This window comes from Pararge aegeria, chromosome 12 (assembly GCF_905163445.1).
Source record: "Pararge aegeria chromosome 12, ilParAegt1.1, whole genome shotgun sequence".
Classification (NCBI taxonomy): Eukaryota; Metazoa; Arthropoda; class Insecta; order Lepidoptera; family Nymphalidae; genus Pararge; species Pararge aegeria.
In genome coordinates this window covers 12,665,761-12,692,002 of record NC_053191.1, presented here as the reverse complement: position 1 = coordinate 12,692,002, position 26,242 = coordinate 12,665,761, and the positions used below count along the sequence as shown (strand labels likewise).

Below are 26,242 nucleotides of genomic sequence, written 5' to 3'. Positions count from 1 at the left end.
CACTGTATGAATGGGTAAGGTTCCATGTGATGCGGAACACCAAAAAGTTCTTCAGCTTATCAGCATACACGAAGAAGGCCTAGCCGAATATCATAGCACAAAAATCTACGACAATGATTTGGAAAGAGCACCAAATCGTTATTTAGCAGCGGTGTCCAAAGTATAGATAGCCCTAGTAATTGCCAACCTTCGTAATGAGACGGCACCCTAAGAAGAAGAAATAATAAAATGGGTATAATTTTTTTCGTCACTACTTAATTTATAACGACATATTCACCTAGTACAGATTAAAAAAAATAGCACAGATAAAAACACTTTAATAAAATATTGATAGTATGTAATTTATACAAACTTGACGACATAAAAAATTGCATACTTAAAAAAAATTGGCTATTATAACGTAGCGTACTGAAATGGAATCCGATCATACCACACCCTTTAGTGAGTCGCATAAAGCTATCAGATAGACACGGTACGAGATGATAAGGTGTGGAAATAGACCCTACAAAATACCTATGTTCGGCATCGTGCGTATATCAAAATTGGAAAGTTATTGTATTACCGGAGGTCATAAATGACAAGGCAATCGACTGGCGGTAATCATTCAATACTATTTAATTCAATTTTCACTAATAACATGTGGTTAAAATTAATTGTTACTGCTGAAAATCATATACCAACCCACCTCCTAGTATTAATTTATTAAATGCTAATTGCGTGCGCACGCGCAGCCTCAAGAAGCGCGGTTTTCCTTTCGGAGCTAAATATGTAGGAAATGCGGAAGAAATGGTCAGTTTGGTTTCAGCTTCCGTGGGTGACAGACGTGGATTTGTTTGTAAACAAAACCATAACCTAATTATAAATAAACGTCAAAAGCAACGTTTCGAATAATCTTAAAAACAATCGCTTTAAGTTCAGTTTTTGCTTAATTCGTACAATATTTTTTTGTGAACTAGAAAAATATTAATCTGTTAAATTAAATATTCTTTTTTATTCATATTAAGTGCTATAAATTCAGGTGAGTTTTATTTATTTATTAAATTTATATTTTTATTTTCTGCCTAATTTATTATTTTTAAACTATTTATAAAAAAAATACAAAAACCGCTTCGCTAAAACGCGTTCAGCGATAAAAATTTAAAAATGTATTTTTGAATATAATACCTGGTATCTGTTAAACTTCGGCCATAATATTAGAAATAAAAAATAAATTAAACCTAATACGTATATATATTATATATTAAATTAAAATCAATATATTTAATCGTTATTAATATTTCCCTAGAAAAATAAATTTTTCGTTGGTTTATTAATAAAATAAAAAAAATATATATACTATGATTTATGTACACATAATATAATACCTTAAAAATGATTCCTACTTGGTATGCAAACACTATCAATTTCCTACAAGAAGTGAGAAAGAACTTTCGGAATATATGTCAGTTCTACAAGATAAACGGAGACTGTGCTCAGGAACTGTTTGATCTTAGCCGCGAGGCATCGTAAGAATCTGCAACCTTATCTAGATGATATAGACCATCCTGTAGACCTTAGAAGCGCTTTATTAGAACCTTTTTATTAGAAGTAGTTTGCATTTTGTGGCAATTCTGGGGTAGTACTATCGCCATACTTATTCTGCCGCCAAGCAGCAGACCGGTCTGAACGGCTTGTTTGCCGCTGTAATTACAGGCACATGAGGTTTGACACCTACGGCTCAGGTTGATGGGCACAATGCGGTACCTATTTTGTAGGAGGTGATCCTTGCATCCTGCGAAATGTTGCGCTGTTTATAGGCGACGGTTTTCCACTTACCGGTGAGCCATCTTCTTGGTCGTGGGGATCGAGATGAACTTTCATCATCATCATCATCATCATATCAGATCATTACCGGCCCACTACAGGGCACGGGTCTCCTCCCACAATGAGAAGGGTTAAGGCCGTAGTCCACCACGCTGGCCCAGTGCGGATTGGTTGACGCACGTCTTTTAGAACATAATGAAGAACTCTCAAGCATGCAGGTTTTCTCACGATGTTTTCCTTCAGCGCTGAAGCAAGTGATATTTTAAGTGCTTAGAACTCACATAACTTATAAAAGTTAGATGTGAAGTGCCCCCCGAAAGTGAAGACGAAGTCCTACCCACTGCTTCAAAGCCAGATGAGCTTTAATTGACTTAATAAATAGTTAGATCTTGTTTGGTACTACCCGTCGCGTCGTCTACTCTCGTTTAGTAAAATCACTTTTAAGAAATTATCATCATCTTTAGTCTATTAATGTCCCATAAAGAGGGTTATAGAACTTGGATGCACCAAGCTGTTTTCATGCAGACTGGCTTTTTTAAGCTCTGAACACGTGCTAATTTTAACGGGACGCAGGATAAAGTCGACACTGAAATTTTTTTTTAATCTAATAGCCTATTTCTAGAGCTTTATTATCTTCAACCGGTACGCGGTCCCGCGTTTTGCGAATATACGTCCTACAACTGCTTGGTTGGAGATATTTAATTCCGCCTTTGGAGATATTTAATTTTCATGAGACGTCAAAAGAAGCATTAGTTCAAAAATGAAATAAATTCGGTGTATTTAGATACACCTAGATAGAGCAAATGCAAGCGACGCGGTGCGGCGGCGTTATCCACCATTGCTCCCATCATCCATTGTAGTGAAAATATTTTTAATGGCAACATAAATCAGCTGAACAAATCGATTTAAATAAATGTTGATTATTTAGTCAAAGTAGTACAAATCTTTCATAAAGTTTGTTTAACTATTAAAGTCTTTCGGGTTTTGACATTGAACAAAAAACATTTTTCGAAGAATCCTTTTTAGGAATGTCTAAAATAACCACAAAATATCTTAAATGTTGCCTGAAGATACTTTAGACCTGCAAATATATTATTATAAAAGAGGCTGCCTATGCAAGCCGTTATTAAAAAAGTCAAAGGTATACTTATAAGTTGGTACACATAAACAGTCTCCGATTAAAATGTTACCATTGCGAAGTTATGCAATTGCAAGCGACGCGGCACGCCACTCATTGGATTCATTAATATGAAATAATGATACGAAATGCAGAAGGTCACCCGTATTCGGTACGCGAAGGCAGCGGCCTAGCCCCCAGGGCCGAAAGCCGGCGAAATTTTAATTATTATGGGGAGAACGGACACCGGCCGAAGAAAGGTGAAGGCCCCGAAATGAAAACACTCGATAAACCTGTTCTGTGTAATAAAGATAGTAAACACCTATCAACGATGTAAATATTGAACAAGTCGCCAACAATTGAAGGTCGTCTTGTACCAAAACTCCCTTACAACCCAGTCTACTTACGAAAATGTTAACACAGGTTGTTTCTTTGATATGTGATCTCCGATTCGTAACTTTAGTTTTAAGTTAACGAATGTAGTCCATCAACTCTTTAACAACCAATTAGCGACCCACTTCAGGGCACAGGTCTCTTCCGAGAATGAGAAGGGTTAAGGCCGTAGTCCACCGCGCTGGCAAAGTAGGTGGACTTTACACATTGTAAACATTATGGAGAACTCTTAGATTTCGAGATATGGGTTCCCTAAATTCTTAAAACACACATGGCTTAGAAGTGTTGGAGGCTTCCGCCGAGGATACATTGCGGCCCTCTGAAAGGAGAACTCCTAACCACTAAGACATAACCGCTTCATAGAAACAGTACCAGCGTAATATCGCGTTCACGTGTCTGACATAATAAAGGACAAATGAACTAAAATTAGACCTAAATATTTTAATCAGAGTCTTGAAATTTCCTCTTCTTAAAGGACTTGACTTATTTATTTATACTCCTTATTTGCACATCACTACATAAATATTGGAACCAATGAACGAGTGGTTTGTCCGTGTCTTCGTTGCAAAAGCTGAAAAACAGGATCGGTGAGGATGCTCCGTCAAGTGGTATTGTATTAAATGGAAGCGCCTTATTTGCGGATAAGAATGTGAGAAATACTTGGGAGCTCACATGAAGAAAAATCTAGAAAACTCGAAACTTGCCAGCATATACTATGCTGAAAGAAGCATGTTAAACATAAAAAGCAATAAGTAGAAATGCCCGTTTTCACTAACGAAGAACAAGGCAATGCCTAAATAAGTAACGCCTAATCTAAGGATATTCTATAGACTTCGCTTAAATCATTAGGAATTTGATTTAGGCGATGCCTAGGTTTAGTAATAACGGGCGAAAATCAACTTAAAATAATGAAGCGAAGTATATAACAGAACGCATAAGAAGGCTTAAATGGCGCTCGTGGTAAAGGACATAATATGACATGGGATGGATATGGAAAATTAAAAAAATTAGAATAAGTAGAAGCTATAAATATGACGTCTGATTATTATGTGAGGGTTTAGAATTTTTAGTAAACATGAAAAATTATTAAAATGCCACTATTTTTCTTGTTTATCATCGTAGTTTGGAAAACAAAACATCTGAAATAAATAGAGTTCATTATTTATTCATACATTTAAATTAACTAGGTAAAGTTATAGAGAGTAGTTCTCACTAGCACAGTTACTAAATAAGAAATTAGCATTTTATCTTTTCAAAAAATGGCGTCTCCGAAGTGGGCGAATAATTGGTTTATGTACGTTATCTCTGAACAAGCTACCGGACCCTAATCGGTGGGTCATACTGCATCGCATATGACCATTCTTATTTTTTAATCAACGACTACTAAATGTTTGCTTAACTTCGAGCCTTTACCGCCGAAGTAGAGTAAACGACAAATAAAGTTTATTCCAAAAGAAGGTTTAATTATATATACAAACAATAACGTACACAAATAAATCTTCTTTAAGAAACTTTATCGTTTGTCGGATACGCTGACCGAGTCAAAGGTAAAGGCTTGAATTATTTAAATACTGAACTTAATTTAAATTTATTTGTAATAATTGCAGGAGACAATTATATCCCCGGGGAAAGGATAAAAATGTATCTTCTCCCACGGCATTATTAACTCTCAGAGCACTGACGCACGAAGTGGAAATTATATCCAAATAATATATGTGTAATAATAAACGAGGGTAAACTTTTCCTATTCCATATTCGCGTACTTTAGCAGGTGGACACGTTAATTATATCCCCTATCAGAGGATATACCTAATGAATGAATGATTGAATACATGAATGAATGAATGAATTAATGAAAGAATAAATTAATACACTTTTATTGTACACCACATAAACATTGGTGAACTGAAGTCAATTCGCAGGGAGCCGCTGGACTTAAGCGGCACAAGACAATGGTATTTGGAAAAGACCTATGTCCAGCAAAGGACGTAAATTGGTTGACATGACGATGAGGATGATACTGGGATTACTTTTAATAGTATTAATTTAAACGGGCCATAGATACTCTAATTCCATACGCAACAGTACCTACATATGTTCCCTTGTCGATCAATCAAACGCCGAAGATCACCTTGACTTCGGCTGCCTCAGAGGTACCTACCTACGTTATGCAACTATACGTGCCGTGAGCTGGATATTTATTGTGATACGTATTAGATGTGAATGATAGACTGCGGTTTCGAAGCTACCGAATTTTTAGTGTTACTAGCGAAATCGAGACCGATGAACTGATATTCTAAAATGGAAGTATAGTTTTCAACCGTATTTGAGGAAGTTTTACGGTATTTTACGATTTATGTCAAATAATGATACATTTTATTTAGGAAAAAAAATGGTACACAGTAGACTTAAGTCATAACGCTTTTTCGAATGCGTTGTTTTTAATGCACCGAATTGGTTAACGTTTTGTCTAAAACACTGAAATTCAGGGCCCGATATTTCATCGCAACTGAATTTCCAATAAAAATGGGTATATATATGGGGTCTTGCGGTACCCTCCCTAATGATGTTATTAATATTCAAATTATACTAGCGCTTTACCGCGACTTCGTCCGCGTAACTTCTGAAATTTACACCTAAAGGAAAATAGGGTTGAAAGACAGAGAGATTTCCAAGTTAAGGATATTATATTTAAAACAAACCACTAGAAGTTAGTGTGGTAATTATACCTCTAAAGGGGTGAAACGGATGTTGGTTGTAAATTTGTATATCTTTAAACGAGCAACTCTTATATAGATATTGTATATATACGTACATACAGTCACGTACGTACAGTTGGAATCTCGGAATCGTTTCCAACGATTTTTATGAAATTTAGTATAAAGGGGGTTTCGGGGGCGATAAATCGATCTAGCTAGGATTCATTAATATTGGAATCTCGGCAAAAAATATTCGATGGGTGAACGGTAAACGTAACGCCAAACGTGTAAGTATATCGGAATTGTCGGAATTGTTGTTTCTTTAAAGTTCTATAAAACAGTCCGCGAAAACAAACGAATATTTTTTTAAGTCGGCTCATTTGCGGACGAAGTCGCGCGGGTCCGCTCGTTTGTATAAAAGTCGTAAGTTATTTTTTGAATTAGGGCATTTACATCTGCGTTGTTTTAAAAACAACCCTCGAGGGGTAGTAAAAGTTATAAAAGCTTGCATGGGAAATGTTACCGTATTACTATTTCTACGCAGACGAGGTCGCGGGCAACCGCTAAATAAATGTAAAAAAAGAGCTCCATATATTACGTACATTTGATTGAGCTGTAAATCCAACTATACATTCAAATAGGTACATAAATAAAGATAAAAAAAACAGCAAACTATTATATACCTCAATAATAAAACTAAGTATTAACTTTTTGTATTAATAAATCGGATTTATCATGTTTTAAGATAAGCGTAATTAAATTTATGTACCGAATTAAGTATAATTAGACAGAATTAATAATGTTCCAAACAAGGTATTAGGCGAGCAGTTAATGAGTTATTTGCATATATATACATAATTGTAATAAATCATGATCATATCGACTCATTACCGGGCTACTACAGGGCACGGGTCTTCTACCACAATGGAAAGGCTGTAGCCCACCACGCAGGCCCTTTGGGTGGACTTCGCAGACCTTCAAACGCATTATGGAGAACTCTTAGGCATGCAGGTTTCCTAAGGATCACTGTTAAAGCGGGTGACATTTTTATTGTATAAAAAAATATTAACTTAGGAAAATTTAACTTAGAGGTGCATGCTGGGATTCGAACTCGGCCCCCCGAAAGTGAAGTCGATGTCCTACCCACTGGGCTATCACTGCTCCATTATCCCGCTTATTCTCCGCTTCTAATAATTGCTACATATCCAATCGTTTTCAATATACAAAATAGATACGGTCTACTTAAGCCAATCATCGTCAACTCGTTACCGTACTAGAGGGCACGGGTACGCCGGTGATGATTTTATAAATAAATAAATAAATATACTACGACAATACACACATCGCCATCTAGTCCCAAATTAAGCGTAGCTTGTGTTATGAGTACTAAGATGACTGATGAATATTTTTATGAATAACTTACGTACTCAGCCCACTTCGCCGGGCTAGATTTTGCTTTATTTTATTTAAACAGTAAACTTACATCATTAAATTTTAATTTAGGTCTCATAATATATTAAATCATTTATTTCTCTCCGTATTCATTCTCTTCTATTCTCTTCTCGAGCGGGGTGAAGATCATTATCTACACCCATGTACACCCAGGAATTGAATATCAACATAGTAAATAAAAGCTGTATTTGACAGTTCAAAAATAGGAGTGCTCCGATTGTCACCAAACTTTACAGGATTACTCGCCAAAACAATCCGGTGAATTCCCTGAAAGTTTCATTGAAATCGGTCCAGCCGTTTCGGTGCCTATACGGAACATGCCCACACACTTTCTCTTTTATATATATAGATATACACAAAATATTCATATTAACACCCAGACACTGAATAACATTCATATTCAGCACACAAACGTTTTCCAGTTGTGGGAATCGAACCTACGGCTTTGGACTCGGAAAGCAGGGTCGCTGCCCACGGCGCCAATCGGTCGTTTATGATGATGATTTCAGGATAAGGACCTTTTAGGATAGGGGTTTACGTTCCACCCCGCTGGCCAAGTTAGGATTTATAAACTTCACAAGCCTTTGAGAACATTATGAAGAACTTTTTTTATAATTCCATGACAAGGAAGAGCTTCACTGCAATCTCACCTAGTTGCAAATGATGATGTTAAGTTGGTAGCTGGCTAACCTTTTAGCGGTATGGCAGTTATATTGAACCCATACACCTAATCGGTTTCTACAGGCATCGTACTGGAACGGTCAATAGCTAAGCGGCATATCTTTGTCAGTAGCTTGGTAATTAGCCACAGTTAAAGCGTTCCCACAGACTTGGCCAGAGATAATACTCTATTTTAATTATCAGCCGCTAATGAGTAACGTATTTTAACGCAACAATGTTTGAAGCAATAAATGGTTCTCGTTTCCTTTCCTTTAGTAAGAAGAAATATATGTTTTTATAATTTATTTGTGTAGTACCTCAACATTTATCTACTTTTATATGTAATTTAAATTTATTAATTCAATTTAAATTACCGCTTTTATATATTTTATTATCTGTACAGATAATTATTATGGATTCAAGGAATTTTATTTTACATAATATTACAAACCTACCAAAATTTATACCGTGACAAGTTGTCGGGATAAAAGTATCCTATTTTACTTCTAACACTTCTAAGAATATGTGTACAAAGTTTCATGAGTATCGGTTAAGTAGTATTTGCGGGAAAGCGTAACAAACAAACTTACATTGACATTTATAATATTAGTAGGGAAGTAGGGTATAGGATAGGGTTAGGGATACGCACACATACGGAACAGCCTGTTTGTGGCATTTCATTTGCTTTCTTTTACGAATGTGTTTTGATAATGTCTAAATTGCAAAATACTCTAACAACAATATGATTTCTCGCATTCATGACTGTTGTTTCGTTTTATTATTAAGAGGAATGTGCAATACCCAAAAAAGTACACAAGGCTTAAAGGTGTGAAGAATCTATAAACGACGTAATATTAAAATATTATCCTATAAATAAATCTTTACATATTATAAAACAAAGTCCCCTTTTACGTCTGTCCGTCTGTTTGGGACGGAACAACTGAAAAACTACTACCTTGACTGACTTCACTGAAATATAAGAAAGTTTGTTAAAGATGTCATACCGAATTAGAGCTTTACTGGCGTACGCTCCGAAAATGATTGATGATACATATAAGTACTGTACTGTATGTTCAAAGTAATGATTACTATCTACAAAAAAGTCCGCAAAATATAAACAAGAGTGTGTGTACTTATGTACACGCGTTAGAAGTTATACTTCTTTGGCGTGTGGAAAAAGAATAACAAAAATGCAGTAGTGATTAACGATAAATATTAAATTTAATCAAAAAGATTTTATTTAAATAAAAAAGGATTTATTAACGTAATATTTTTTATTCACACTGTTTGTAATGTTTAACTTGTTCTAAATATAAAAATACTAGAATATACAACTTGAACATAGTTATCGATTTTCATGCCACCTAGAACTAACTTGCGTTGCGTGCGCGCGCATCGTAAAAATTCACTCTGATCATTTTTCTCCATTGCGCCAAAAGAAGTATAACTTCAATAAAAAGAAAATAATGTTGTTTGTTAAGCAACGCTTTGTTATTCAAACTTCTCTCTCCAATTTTGCTGTATTAGTATAAAGCAAAATAACACTCCTCGGCTGACAAAGAGGGCTCGTTAGAGAACCTATATCAAACCAGCTGATGTTATTATCTCTGCATAACATCCCGTTAAAACGTGATGCCAAAATAAAACCCCTTGCATTTCGGTCATACTTATCAGAATCGTCAAATTACAACGCAGCATTTAATATTGTAAAGTCATCGTGATATTAGAGTTTTTTCATTATACTTTGGAGCTATCTAAATCACGTGGCTATTGAGGCCAATCCCCTTAGTAAATCGTCGACCCCGCCTCATCGCACCCCGCCTTCCACCGTGATTAATCGTCAGTTTTATTAGACCCTCCATCTCTGCGTTAGAACCACTATTATTAAGGAACTACAACTTACCAAACATATAATTAAACATAGCATAACGTCAGAATAGTTATGCTGTGATTCCATCATCACCTATAACAGTCCACCATTGAACTAAAGGCCTCTTCCAACGGGAGTGTTTGCCCGTAATAACCACGCTGGGAAGATGGATTGATGATTGCAGTAGACGTTCAAGTAGCAAAAAAGACGCTTCTGTCTGTTCTCCGTTATAATCTCTTAGTCGCCACGTACAACTCCTGCCAAAAGAGACAGTGTGGACAGCTGTTTTCTGATCTGCCGTCAGTGCAGTTATTTGACAACTCATAGCACCTCTCAAATGTTAGAGCATGAAAAAATACTGCGTAGAAATCCCAACGCAATGCCAGGTTTATTAATAAGACCCCATACTTTAACAATGTAAACAATTATTTTAAATTAACATCAAACAGAAGTTTAATACAACTGTAACTAATAACTATTGCCATTACAAACATTGGCAAGGCTTGTTTGTTGAGCAAAACCAATAGGATTCACACGATTGGAAGCATACAGTCAATAAGTGATGAGGATAAAACGTTATGTTCAAGTTTGCAAACATTTTTCGAAGTGCTTGTACAGTAGTTTGTATGGTTAAGTAAAGTTCGCATACTTATTTGGTGTAACTTCCTAGCAAATCCTATAGCATACGTGTTAGTGATATCATCAGTTTATCAGCTAGTTGATCGTTCGAGTTTTTACATCCCATAAGTATGGGTGGGGTTTTTACATCCCATTTACTTGTGGGGGGCCGAGTTCGAAACGCACCTCTAACTTTTATATGTTATGTGCGATTTTTAAGCAATTAAAATATCACTTGCTCCAACGGTGAACGGTGTGTGTGTGTGTGTGTGTGTGTGTGTCAGCTTGTTATCAGCACAATCTGCTTCGATCAATTCCTAACTGTCATCAGTCGTCTTAGTACCCATAACACAAGCTACGCTTACTTTGGGGCTAGGTGGCGATGTGTGTATTGTCGTAGTATATTTATTTATTTATAACTGTTGGTAGAGTCACTACAAACAGAAAGACTTGACTTTCCAAAAGTGCTTATATATTAGGCCTGCTTGTAATGGTTGAATTTTAATTTCTTAGCCCATTAGTATCACAGCTTCACAATTTACAGCGCCAAAATGGCGTCACTAAATTGCAGACGAAGACAGAGTGACAACAGTCTGTCCAGTGATATTAAAAAGGTCAGTGTGTAGACTCGATCGTTTAGCGGCAAGTCTTTGTCGGTAGGATTGTAAATAGCCACTGCCAAAGCCTCTCTCCAGAGCAGACCAGAGGAAATTTATAATTTATAAATTAGGCGATTTCCGAATTTGACTATATTAAATTACAAATTAGTCAAGAAGCCACATATTGTTGTTTCTGCAAAGACTTTTCACTTTTTTTTTTACTTGTAAACAATAAGGTAGGTAGTACCAAAGGAATTAATATTCACTAGACCAAAGGTTTACTCTAATTCATATTTATGTAATTATACGCCAATTAGAATTCCTAAAGTCTTCGGTAATGTTTATTTTTTATTTTAAAAAGAATACCTATGCAATCGAATTGTAAAGAACAATGGGTTCCAATAAATCAAATAATTTGAATAAAATTACTACGCTTTTATATATGACAAAAAAAAATCAGTTTGTATGTGCAACAATTTTATTTTCAGTTTTGAACTTTTGTAGGTTATTTATTTTTCTCAATGATAATTTAACTCAAGGAAAATCTAGGAATCGCCGTCTAGTGCCAATACTGTTTCCCATTATTATACCTAGATGTTGTTCGCTCGATTTCACACAAATCCTACTATCCTAGTTTACTTTAAGGCGATCGATTAAGTAGATGTAGGTAGAACTCTCATAAAGGCACACAGAGTAGTAGCAAGCCGAAAAACTGAATACCAATTGAAAACCAACAATTATTTTTTATTGAATGCGATCTCCGAAATCACATACGATTATGTCATGTGTATGGACCCCAGAGCCAGCCAGATGCGTCGAAAAGCTGCAAAAAAAACCCGCTCGTGTTTTAATCTCGCGCTTATTATACGCGAAGGTGCAGAATGCCATCTACCAAGCTTGGCGAATAAATTTCCTCCAAATTTTTTAAAAGTTAGTTGGTATAAACTACTCGACTACTCGTACTAGTAGGTAATTACCCTTACCTTACTTACTTAGTAGGCCATAAGCAATTTTGGCTTATAAGCAATTTTGAAACGCCAAGTATGCCTTTGTTTTATAGTTTTAAAGCTCAAGTTAGCCTACAATTCTTCAGCCCTGGCTTTTGGACGTTTGTAAAATAAAAATCAGATGTTTTGCCCAATCACAGGATTTGCCACTCTGAAACTAGTGTAAATAGGTCCATTTTACTTTGACGATACAGAGTGTAGTATGCAAAAACGACTCCTCGACTTTTACTCTTTGGCTTGTTTTTCCGGAGGTGTAAGGAACTCTAACGTCAACGTTCTTTCGATAAGATGCATATCGCGTGAAGTCCCACACGAGCTTTTGCTAAGGCTACTTGTAATGTTACTGGTGTTTACAGTGCTTTTATAAATTATTCAATAGGATATTGAGGAAAATGGCGGTATTCCGTCGCTTACAAACATACTTAATGTAGGTTTTTTTGCAATTGGGTTTAGCTTACCAAAAAAACTTGTGACGTATGAATTAAATTACACACTAGGATGTTTAGGAGATAGGCGAAACGGATAGGCGATGCGAAGCGGTGGGACGATTTGATGTGTAGAATAGTGGTTCAAAGTTTATATTAGAATAATTTATGTCTCAAAAGTTGTACGCGGACAAAGTAGCGTCGAACCCAGACTATATAAATAACCTAGCTTTAGAAAAAAAGGCGCATGTAAGTCGGATTAGACGCGCTTCTCACGCACATATTTTGTATTGCGATGTAGGATCACGTGCGTATGTACTGTTAGAACTTTTCTATAAATTATTCATGTCCTTATTTACTATTGGAGGATTACCCTTGTATATTTTTCTATTCGCACCAATTATATTTTTATACACGCCGTCACACAGAGGATGTTTAGAGAATATTTGTTAGATATTGTTTTATAAACAAATGTTTCTATTTTTCTAAACATGTTGATCATCTTACGAAAGTTTAACTTTAGAGGCGATATGTAGATTCCACGTGACTAAAATAAATTCGGTAAATATTTTTACTTATTTTATTAAGCTCCTAGTTAGTACGAACAATTTAAAAATAATATTTATAAAACATCTGCTTATTAGATAAAATTAATTTTAGGACACCAAAACACCTCATATCAATGAGAATCTGAACTTGAACAGGATGTATTATCGGAAGTTGAGTTATAGCTATGAATTTTAAGGTTACGTTTAGAGAGGCAAGGTTAAGTTCGCGATTACGCTGAGAAGGTTATACAATTTAGTTAATATTCCAAGTGTAACTGGTTAATTAATAAAATTCGTGTCATCGGTATATGCTAAAGTTTTGCTATTATGAACAGGTATGACGTAAGCGATTTAGGCTGCCCGAATAGTTAATGTTATTGAAAATATAAAAAAAAAATGCAACTGTTATTTTTTTTACTAATTCTTCAACTCTTCAATACAGGCAATATTTCATATGCAGAATATTACCTATTGACGTGTGTTCAGGGAGTCTTAAAGATGTTAATTTTATGAGTTTTGAAATTACCGACGTAGCTCAATGAGTTGCAAGGCTGAAGCGGTAATTAACGGTTTTGGGCGTAGCTCTGAGAACCTTTCTGACTTTGAGTCCCCAAGTAGGTACTGGAGTTACACCCCGTGAAGGAAAGCGTAGTGTCGGTAAAACCCCCACAAGATGGACAGCTGCCGACAGACAGTAAAAATGTCGCAAGGAGTAGCTGGATACAAGCGGCACGAAACCGTGGCGTGTGAAAATATATAAAGGACTAATTGTCCAGCAGTGGATGATAGAACAGGTTTTAAAGTTGGACCCAGATTGGGGAACAGAGTAAATCAATGTGTATATAGTATATACCCTATTTATCACTAGCGGCCGGTTACAAAATATACCTAGTCTTGATCTAATTTCTTATTTTAGTAATCGTGTAAACTGAATCCATGGTTGAAATATTAAATTTTTCTTTGGCTTGGTAAAAAACATACTCGTATATCTTACATTTATCCTAATACTCCTGATACACACTATCTTTCAATCTCTTGTAGGCTACTTTCCAGAAGGTCTGCCGTGTAAGATTTTTTTTTTTTACATTATATAACGGTGGCTTATGTTGAAGAAACGTTGGGATGTGACTTGAATAATAATCGTTCCACTTATTACATTTGATCTATAATCGGCCAGACTTTCCCCGTAAAAAGATTTGGTATAAATTAATGTTTAACAATTGTGCAAATGCTTCTACTATTATTATATACGGCTCGGATAACGTTTACAATGTTGATTACAAAACAAACCAATAATAATAATAATAATTTACAATATAATTTTCCGGTAAGTTATTTTAAAAACTATATACTCGTAATTATTAATCTATTTAGTTAAACATCAAATATTTAGATTTGCATTATTTATTAATTAATTTATTTACTTGCATCCCCATGCCTTTACATAGTCATAAAGACCTCAGGGCGTAGCAATAAGAAACAGTTTGACCCTTAGAATTTTTACAAATACAAGATTTCAGGATTCTAAGTGGTGTTAGTACAAATATTTATCAGATGTCAGAATAATTAGTTACTATTAAAGATCGACAAGTTAATAAATCTATTATTATATTAAATAATCGCTCAGCGAATTGTTTTGTCATTAAATTATGTTAAAAATTACTGTGGTATGTCATGAAAATAAATTGCAATAAATATTTTGGAATATATTTTTATTGAATTATGACGAATTATATGAAGCAAAAAAATACTGTTTAAGCAATTCTATATAAATGAATTCTGGTGTGACGTCCCAGCAAGTAAGTAATAAGATATATGATGTAGTAAGATATATGATGTGTATATATGTTAATAGTCGGGTGTCACCCACTAACACTTCTTTGGTTTTTTTTAAATTTCTTTACACTCTATGGTCGGCATATATGCCATCGGCTAAGTATAAAACCCTTTGACCAAGTCTAGCTCGTATTTAATACAGACTCGGTAGTCGGGCGGATTGCCAAGCGATTGCATTCTACGATTTACTAATACGTTTATAGAATACCTCGACCCGTTGAAATTTATGAATGATTGTCTCTAACCATATATGTACGTTAGTACAATCGTAGATTAAGTATTGAATGGGTAAGTAAGTACAATGTAGTAACTAACTCGTAAAATGTTATTGGAATTTTGTTGAGGAAAATATTGAATGGATGGAAAGATGAGCAAACTGCTGCATAAAAGATGCCAATTTACCTGAAGGTATTCCTTGACTGGAATCTACAGTGGAAGCGTAAAACAGGAAGGCAAAACAAACCTGGCGACTGTTTTGACGTATTATCATAGCGATGATTGGAATTTTCAATTTTACTTTTTTTAATTTTAATTTTTATTTATTTGGTTCACCAACGGATTATACACTGAAACAAGGTTAGGAAATACAAAATTGAGAAACATAAAGTTGTAGTTTAAACTCAATTACTGGCAAACCTGCATGCGTATCTGAATAGCACAAGTGCGGGTTAGCAAGTTTACAATGATATATTTCTATCATTTATTATTTTTCTTTTTTTTTTTTAATTATTAACCCAGATAAGCCTGAAACTAAAATTTTCTGAAAATTTTGAAAAAAGTTACATTATTTAGTTCATTAGATCTTATGCAACATAAAAAAAATTATGAAAAAAAAATTAAGTGTAAGGCTTTCAGGGAAACAGCCGTCCTATATGTAGGACCGTAGGATAATAAGAGGAAATAAAAGACCATTTATGACAAAACAGAATGTAATCAAAAAGTGTAGTTTATTAGATAACTATTGATTATATTACCCATTGTTATATGTAATTTACTAGATTAACACTATTTATGAATGATATGTTTCAAAACACTTGACACACACTCCAACATCACATTTCTTGCAACGTGTCAAACATTTTTTGTGACATTGACGACAGTGCGTTTGCTTCGATTGAGGAATAACCAGATGATTCATTTGGTCTTTACGACTATCAGCATGTTCATGATGGGAGGGTCGGCTAGGCCCTCTTTTGGCATTTTTTCTGTTTTATTCAATCAAAGCAATTGCTACCCTTCTGCGAAAGCCAAGATGATCCAGTTTTCCATGATTTATTTTATATAACTGCCATGCATTATGTTCGGCAAGATCAATCATGTGTGTGAGCAACGGCATGTACCATTTCTTACCTCGTATACCAATTCGGTAATGTGAAATATTTTCATCAGACCGATCCACTCCTCCCATATATTTGTTATAGATGGACACCATATGTGGTTCTTCTATTCTTTTTGTGGTTCTTCTATTCTTTCTTCAGTGGTTATGTCTCCAGGAAAATTCTTTTTGACAGCATATTTATTGCTCTCTGACACCAACAACGAAATAACATCTTCATCTAAGAAGTTTTCAAACCACTCAATTGGGCGCTTATCTTGGCAAGCGCCTTGAACATCTGGCCAATTCACGGGATTTTTTGCCAAGTCCCGTGTTCTCCTACGCCTACGTTTAGTTCGACCTGTAGAATCAGAAGGTTCTTCTTCTGTATCACTCACCATAATCTGCCCTTGAATCATTACTTCAGCCGGTTGAAGCAGAATGTTTCGTGGCAAATTATTCAAAGTTACATTATCTTCTTCACCCGAATCTTCGTCAGTGAGACAGTCAGGATCAACAGGAGGAGGTAGAATACATATCAGTCGTTCTCTATAATCTTCTTCATTATCAGAAACATTTTCTAAAGCATCTAAAATTTCATGCGCAGCTAACGGTCTGTAAAGAAAAAGTTGTATTATTGTACTAAAATCATGTATATTATCCTACTGTCCTATATATAGTACGCTAGTATTTGTAACAAGTTATACGTAATTTATTTATATTATTTTGCTAGAATATTTATTTAGTACAAAAGTTAAGGTTATCAACTAGATATTAACACAGAAAAAAACAACTCACGAGTAAAATATAACTTTTTATACATACCTGTCATTTGCCATGTCTGCAACGCACTTTTATTACACACTTATAAGGTAAAATATAAGGTAAAAACTGTTAAAATAACTGTCTTTTTATTTTTTCTAATAAAGCTGACACGTTTCTTACTGCAAATCATAAGACTAAATAATCTTAGATAAAGAGGGTATTCTGATATTTTTTTTTATTTCTACTGTCCTAAATATAGGACAGTAGGCTTATCTGGGTTAACAATGCTTAAGAATAAATTAAAAAAACACTATTAATAATTTATAAAAAAAAAAAAAACTTCCACTCTCCGCTTGCGGGGCTTTTGAATGCCCAAGCAACCGGTGGTCAGGGCTCCAGAGTGAGAAACCTCCTCACAATACGCGCCTTTTCAAGGACTACTGCCTTCTGTATCCGACCCTTGATCCAACAACCAAGCGAAAGCTTCTTGAGATGTTGGTCGAAGCTTTTCGCGAGAAGACCATTGACTGAAACGACTATCGGAACAACAACGGTCGACTCAACATTCCACATGGCGGTAATCTCGTGAGCAAGGTCCAAGTATTTAGATACTTTATCCTTTTCAGCTTTCACCAGATTATCGTCATGTGGAATAGTTATGTCAACAATTATGTCAATGGTTAGATGAGCAAACTGCTGCATAAATGATGCCAATTTACCTGAAGGTATTCCTTGACTGGAATCTACAGTGGAAGCGTAAAACAGGAAGGCAAAACAAACCTGGCGAGTTTTGACGTATTATCATAGCGATGATTGGACTTTTAAATTTTACTTTTTTTAATTTTTATTTTTGTTTGGTTCACCAACGGATTATACACTGAAACAAGGTTAGGAAATACAAAATTGAGAAACATAAAGTTGTAGTGTAAACTCAATTACTGGCAAACCGGCATGCGTATCTGAATAGCACAAGTGCGGGTTCAATGATATTATTGTTGTAACGAAGGAAACAATGTATATTGAAGTTGAAAAGAGAAAAGAAAAAAATTTAGTAGGTACCCTAAATACATTGTACATTTAATATAGATTCATATGGCCTTTTCAAAGTTGTCGGTTGCGGCGGTGCCGGCCCGAGGGCCGGTGGCGCATGTCTATAAAAAAAAGCTGTGAACGTTATATATAAAGATATTCTGTACTAAATTTAGTATCTGCGTTGCACCCGTGCGAATCCTGGGCGGGTCGCTAGTTTATGACAAAAAAATAGTATTTGTCTTCAAAAAATATGAAAACTTTATTGGGTTGCATTTTATTTAAAGCACAATACTAATTATTGTTTTTTTACGAATAACAACAGTATTGAATGGAGTTTAGGCTAACATTACAGGAAAAATGTATTATCTAAGTAGTTATTTGCTTACTATGCTACGGAAGTCTTGGTGTACAAGCACGACTCCCACTTGGCAAGTTTTTTTTTTTTGCCTAAAGAAACAACTTTTAGAATAACTGCGGAAATCAAGTGACTCCCCCATATAACTTGTTTTAACTTAATCAAATCTGACCTTAAGCACATAAAATAATAGTACCTATAATTGACGTCAATTAAACTTGATTGGGTTTAAATGCTTGCACAGGTTCTATTACTGTCAATTTGATAGTAAAAAAAAACAAATTGATAGTAGTAAAACAAAACTTCGATGCGTACGCACATTACGCCGGACTTATGTAACTATTTATTTATAATTTTAGTATTAGTAGGACTTTTTGTGACAAAACTAGTCCGGGTAAGACAAAGTAAGCTTAGATTTCAAGACAGACACATCAAGCTTATTTCTGCAGCAGCATTGTTGCAATGCTGTTTACCACTAAAATCTATATATATAAAAGAGAAAGTGTGTGGGTATGTTCCGTATAGGCTCCGAAACGGCTGGATCGATTTCAATGAAACTTTCAGGGAATCTCCGGATTGACCTGGCGAGTAATCCTGTAAAGTTTGGTGACGATCGGAGCACTCCTATTTTTGAACTGTCAAACTGTCAATTACAGCTTTTATTTACTGTGATGATATTCTATTGTTGGGTGTACATGGGTGTAGATAATGATCTTCACCAGCTCGAGAAGAGAATAGAAGAGACTGCAACAGTTTATAAACAAAATAAACAAAGCTAATTAAACTGAACATTACTAATTAAATATTAATTGTAATTATATAGCTTTAATGAAATTAATTGTAATTAATCAAATTCTGAAAGTTATTAATTATTTTAAAGTTAAGATTTGCATACCTTTAAATGGGCTAAACATTGTTCTGTATAACTTTTTGTAACATCTATAATTTGACATGTTTTTTGCAAATAAGTGATTATGATTATGAGAATGAATACGGAGAGAAATAAATGATTTAATATATTATGAGACTTAAATAAAAAATTTAATGATGTAAGTTTATTGTTTAAATAAAATAAAGCAAAATCTAGCCCGGCGAAGCGGGCTGGGTACGCTAGTAATAAATAAATGGTTCTATAAGTCCGGCGTTATGTGTGTGTCATCGAAGTTAGGTTTTTACTATAAACTTTCTGCACTGTGACCATAAACCTTAGGCGTAGGTGTCAAGCCTCATCTGCCTGTACTTAATTACACCAGAAATCTCGACGTTCAGACCGGAACACATAATTGACACAGTGCTTTGCGGCAGAACTAAGCATGGCGAAAGAGCTCGGTCACAAAAAGCTTTACTATTGACTATCATCGTCATCATATTTACCCATTATCGGCCCACTATATATATGGCGCGGGTTTCACGGGTCCCCCATAATGAGAAGGGGTTAACGCCCTAGTCCACCTTTGGCCCAGAGCGGATTGGTGGTCTCCACACACCTTTGAGGAAATTATGAAAAACTCTCAGGCTTGCAGGTTTCCTCACGATGGTTTCCTTCACCGCACATAACTTAGAAAAGTTAGATTTGCGTGCTGGGATTCGAACTCGGCCCCCCGAAAGTGGAGTCGAAGTCCTAACCACTGCGCGATCACCGCTGATCTATTGCAATTATTTATTTATTTATTTAGCAACGCACCCCGTGAAGACATTACAGTTGCCCAATTCGTCTCCCCGCGGCTATTAAAAGAATGTATGAACGAGTAATAATTACAACAAATTAAATTAAATTAAAACATAAAAATAAGCTATATAACATTAAGAATAAAAAAAAAACAATAATAACAATAACCAAAAATTCAAATTCAAAATAATCATAAAAACAAAACATTCAAACATAGGTATAATTAATATCTTAGATTACCTACTCTCTAATAACATTTTAATTTGCTTTTGGAGCTGATTACTAACCGGCTTCGCACGCTCAGGTTATTAATAAATAATAAATAATAATAATAAATATACTACGACAATAAACACATCGCCATTTAGCCCCAAAGTAAGCGTAGTTTGTGTTATGGGTACTAAAATGACTGACGAATATTTTTATAAATAAATACTTAGAATATACGTATAAAAATCCAGACACTGAAAAACATTCATGCTCATTACACAAACATTTTCCAGTTGTGGGAATCGAACCCACGGCCTTGGGCTCAGAAAGTAGAAGGCTGCAAACTGCGCCGATCGGCCGTCAAAGTTTTGCCTTTAAAGATCACTTTTAGTGATAAGGCCGCCTTTGCAACCTAGGAATAAGTACTATTACTGTTTTCCTTGTGTGTTACCTATTGTGTTGTGTTGCAATAAAGTTTTCTATTCTATTATATTCTAAAAGTTAAGCTATAATTAAAAAAAATTGTGACGCAGGTGAGGAAAGATGGTTGCGCGACCACGGTCGCCTTGCGGCGCTCTACTGCCGCAGTTCTACGCTGGGAGGGACATCTTCATCACTGGAGCTACTGGCTTTATGGGAAAGGTAAGCTTAAACCAGTAATCTTAGTACAAAATTTGCTCGCACGCAATCTAAGAGTCGTTGTCGAGTATTTAACTCTTTATCTTAAAAGTAAAATGGTCCTAATTTTAGACGTTTTAGAGTCCAAAATCCTGTAGTTCTAATAATAATTAATAATTACAATAATAGTTATAATTACAATTAAGATTTTTGTTTTACAAACGTCCTATCACAAGCCCGAGCTACAGAATGTTAGGAGCTTTAATTTTGATTCATTTATTTAGTAAGCCGCTAGATTACACAAGTTATATTTATTTTTATTATTATACTAGCGGTTGCCCGCGACTTCGTCTGCGTTTGATTTTGTTTTTTGATGTGGCATTCATGATATTTTTAAATCTATTTTTATTATTCAAACTAATTAAAAAATTGTTTAAAAAAGTTCTGTCTTGGACGTCCGTTTGTCTGTATGTGCGGATCTCGTATCTTGTGGTCACGATAACGAGCGAAATACTTCACTCATCGAGTTGGTTTTTTTCTTTAAATGCTTCAGTATTTTGAGGAATAGAAGCCTATTTCTTTTCACGGTATAATTACATGTAGTTTAATGAATTATGAGACATGCCCTTTTGGATTTTCCAACTAAAATAGCTTCTATTTTCATTATTTACTCTTAATCCCGTTAACACCTCGCTAAATCGTCTTAATCACCTCAACACACAACAACAACAACATAACACAGTCAACAGTATAAATAATTATGTTTATTTTTATCTGACGAAAAGAGCTGTATTCCTATGTGGCATTGGCGAAGTTATTTACGCCCATTTGTCACACCTGAATAGAACATACAAAGTGCAATAAATTGTTTGCTAAACGACTACTGTGAAATAGTGTCTTTGATCGATCTTGACCGAAGCAAAGGTTGCTTAGAAGAACGCGTGGGCTAGCCTACTTTCAATATGCACAAAATTCAAAAACTCCCCTTTTGACGACCTTCCTGAAGCAGTGGTCGGCGCTGTCATCTATGATCTTATAAATGGAGGTCACGGGCTCTATATCCTGCTAATATTATAAATGTGAAAGTGCGGATGTTTGTTACTCAATCACGCAAAAACGGCTGAACGGATTTGGATGAAATTAGGCATGCATGCAGCCTTTGACATAGAAAAGAACATAGGCTACCTTTTACCCTGATTCCTTAAGCAGTTCCCGAGGGAAAATTGTAAATTGTTTACGAGCTAAGCTGCGGGCAGACAGCTTTGAAATTTGGTATGCTTGTCACCTATGCTATGGAAAAGGGACATACTTTCAATACCGATCTCTCAAATAGTTCCCGTGGTAAGATTAAAATTGTTAACGAGCGAAGCTTTAGACCCAATCTGAAGTCCACGCCAACGAAGTCGCGGGCAGAAGCTAGTAATATATAATTTCTTAATATTCTCTTGTCTAGTCTGGTCTGGGGCCGTGGCCAGTTACCACTCTTCTGACGCGATTCAGCTAAGCGATTTAGTGTTCCAGTACGATGCCTGTATATAAACAGATCGACTGCATTATCATGTATCATATCATCACCTGGTGAGGTTTCAGTCAAAATGAACCTTACCAGTACTTAGAGTACATAAATTCATTCATATACCAACATGTTTATTATATACCTACGTAGTTAATGGCTTGAGTTATGGAATACTTTGGAAAAACATTTTCCAACATTTTCCAAACCATTTTATTATTGAAACTTACATTTACTTTCAAAAGCAAAGGGCTTAATATCAGGGCCTTTGTTAAGGGCCACGACCCCTGTGGCCCTTAACAAAGGCCCTGATATTGACTTCTTTAAACGATTTACAATAATTAACCTTCAAGTTAATATGAATAACCAGCCGTTATTAAAGATGATACGATCAATAATAATTTATAACAAGGAAATCCAAGTTATGAAGGCCTTTTATTTTGACGAGTTGACACCAAGCAATAATTACGGTGTTCTTAATAGTTTGATTGTCAACCATAACGGTAATGTTCATAATATAGAAGAAAGGCGCTCATTTTTCTCAATCTTTTCCTTGTTTTTGATGCTATGAGTACCTTCTTACTGATAGTTTTTGTAAGTCAGTATTAAGAATTGAATTGATGAAAACATATCCTTATAAGTATAACGATAATAGCGAATACCCTTATACTAAACCGTCTCACTTTCTAACCTTTCATGTGTCCCTGGTAAAATGCTTATTGAGGCCTCAGAATTATACGTTGTTTTGTTATACTTTTCTTTTTGTATGTACTTTTTGTGGTGTGCAATGAAAGTAAATTCATTAATTCATTATTTCAACATACAGAAACCGTGTACGGGACTAATATTCAAGCATCAAAAATCATTTCATCTTAGTAGTGTTTCCCGAACAGTCGGTTAGTCACTTCATTTCATTTAGACGTTGACAGTAATTGTTTTACCTCTTTTGTTGTATAATTTTACCCTAAAATGGGGAAAATTGGAGAAATTTGTGAGCTAGCAACTTTCCGCGGTTGTGATTGTTGTTGATGACGCGTGTGAGACGTGCGCGGGGCGTTTTTACTCTTTTGGGACACAATGCACTGCATATAATAGTGGCCGAACTCATTCAGAACCCTCGAGTTCTGTACGTTCTTTATCCTGTGATTGAGGCATAGTTGCTTCAAGGGGTCATCATTAGCCGATTAATTTTGCAGCGCTGCACGGCTTAGGAGATTAGCATAAGCGCGAGACAAAAAAATTTATCATCCTGATTATATCCACTACCAAAGGGACAAAGAGTACTTGTCCACCAGCTTAGCACGGTAACAGGGAAGAGAAGAAGTTTACCCCGTTTACACGTATATTACTTAGATATTATTTCAACCCGTGCATTATGCTCGGAGAGGAAAAAAGAAATTGAATAGTTAAATTTAATGTTATCTCCTATTACTTTATTATGTATTATTGTTATATGTAGTTGATGTAGTTTATGTTATCACATATTTTTAAAATATTGCACTATCCCGTTTGCACAATAATTTTCTTCTTTCATTAAGTATTGGATAGAAGCAGGCGTTATTTTGCGGAAATCCATGATATATTATCAAAATTAAGCTTAATTTGCTATAGTCCGCGAAAAGCAGGAGAATGTGTGTGGTGTTATTTAGAATTTCTTCAATCCCTTTACTCCACACTAAACGGATCTTCGGCAATGTGCCCTCTACGCACGTTTCGCTCCGAAACCGTAGCATCCGCAGGAGATGTTGACTTAACAATGTATAAAATTCATCTTTCATTAATGGTCTGGAGGAGATCGCTTAAAGCGATAAGACCACCTTTGCGCATTTTTATTTTTCGTGTATTTCTGTTTCCAATATTTATTATTTTCTTTATCCCTGTGTGCAATAAAGAATTTATCTATCTACTTTTTTTTTCACAGGTATTGGTAGAAAGGCTGTTGTCAACATGCCCAGACATCGGTCGGCTGCATCTCTTAATGAGGCAAAAGAAGGGTATCGCTCCAGAAAAACGCCTTCAGCAACTTAAACAGTCACAGGTGAAAAAACGCTTTAATATGCAGCTGAATAATATATTCTGTTGAACCGAAAACATTAAATGCGGGGGGTTGCAGTCCCGGATCTAGGGGGGGGGGGGGGTTTAAATCTGAGCTCTGGGCTACCAGACTAAAGATTGATAATTCATTTGCGTTTGAAACGTAAGCGAATCACATTATTTTGTCTATGCTAGAGGTAATTCCGTCATCATCGTCTAGGAAAAATGTCAGAAAAAACGTAGATCTGGTGCATAGAATATAGGTAGGCATTGAAGTTCCATAAAACCCTGACATTTTATTTTCTATTTACCTTCGGCTGCATAGATTACTTTTACGCTTATTTGTTCCAGGTATTCGATGTCGTTCGCCAAACACATCCTGCACAATTAGACAAACTATGCATGATTCCGGGAGACGTCGCACAACCAGGACTTGGCATAGCTCCACAGTCACTTAAACAATTGCAGGAGGTAATTTTAGATACAATCTATACTTAGGTAATATGATTTAAAGATGCAGTGTCATGAACTTGGAAGTTTACATTTTCATCATAGAAATAAACACATATTCTCGCAAATAGTAGAAGTTTCACATGATCAAGCAATCTATAAATGTTTAAAAAATTATTTTTATAAATTAGATTTTAATTTTTTTTTAAATTTTGGTTTCATTTTTTCAGGTGTCCATTGTATTCCACTCTGCAGCAACACTGAAATTCGATGAGCTATTGTCAACAGCCGTGGAACAGAACGTGTTGTCAATTATACGAATAATGGATCTTTGCGATACTCTTCCTAATTTACAGGTAAAGGATATGGCTTTGAACGCTCTCATAATCTTGAAAGGACTTTAAGTCCACTTTAACAAACTGCAAGATAACGTGTTCAGATTCGATGCCGTAGTTACTTAGTTTACCACGCTTAATGATGTTGCAATCGAATTCAATAAAAAAGAATTACTACCAAGTGGAATTCTTCGCTTAAAAAGTTTGATTTTCATATTAGACTACTATCCTGCAACTTCATGCCAGTTGGTTTCAATTTCATGTTATGCCGTGCTACAAAATAGTCAGTCAGTCCATAAGGTCTGCCTTCAGGATGCAATCTTTCATCATGCTAAATGGCACGACATAAAACCATTTGCAACAAAGTTTATTTCTGAAATATCGCGGGTTCGTGTCATTTGAAATCTCCAGATTTAAGTGAACTCTGTGCAAAACTTCGTATAGTTCTCTGTAGTAGTTAAACGGAATATAGGTAACAAACAAGCAAACATAAAGCGTATTAAATTATGAATAGTATATATATTCAAGTTTTTTTTGCCTACCAGGCCCTCATCCACGTATCTACAGCCTACAGCAACCCAGAGCTGAATACCGTAGAAGAGAAGGTGTACCCCGCTCCAGCGTCACTTCCACGTCTGCTTGCGTTGGTAGATGCTGTACCGACACCACTTCTTTCCAGTATAACACCACAGTAAGTTATACCTGATTGCGGATCAGTTATACACACAGGTGCTTATATTACTTAGTGCATTAATTGGATGTGTCTCGTAAGATTTAGCCAGCGTTTGCAATGTAAACACACAGAAATATGTTCGTTACAATGTACATACACATACTATAATATACATGTTAACGACATAATATGACACACTATCTATTGTTAAAAATTGCATTAATAGAATCCGTTGCGTAGTTCAAA

At 35.3% G+C, this 26,242-nt stretch overlaps 1 protein-coding gene across 1 annotated transcript in view; it reads left to right on the top strand.

The window, feature by feature from the left end:
* The first annotated feature begins 810 nt into the window (after nt 1–810).
* The window catches only part of LOC120628332 (putative fatty acyl-CoA reductase CG5065), a 30,550-nt gene continuing 5,118 nt past the window's right edge, over nt 811–26,242 (top strand). Inside the window, exons 1-6 of the mRNA XM_039896654.1 lie at nt 811–1,018; nt 20,907–21,015; nt 24,426–24,542; nt 24,890–25,009; nt 25,219–25,344; nt 25,869–26,014. Of these exons, the coding sequence (XP_039752588.1) occupies nt 20,917–21,015; nt 24,426–24,542; nt 24,890–25,009; nt 25,219–25,344; nt 25,869–26,014 (608 nt within the window). The 5' untranslated portion in view covers nt 811–1,018; nt 20,907–20,916. The remainder of the gene's footprint in view (nt 1,019–20,906; nt 21,016–24,425; nt 24,543–24,889; nt 25,010–25,218; nt 25,345–25,868; nt 26,015–26,242) is intronic.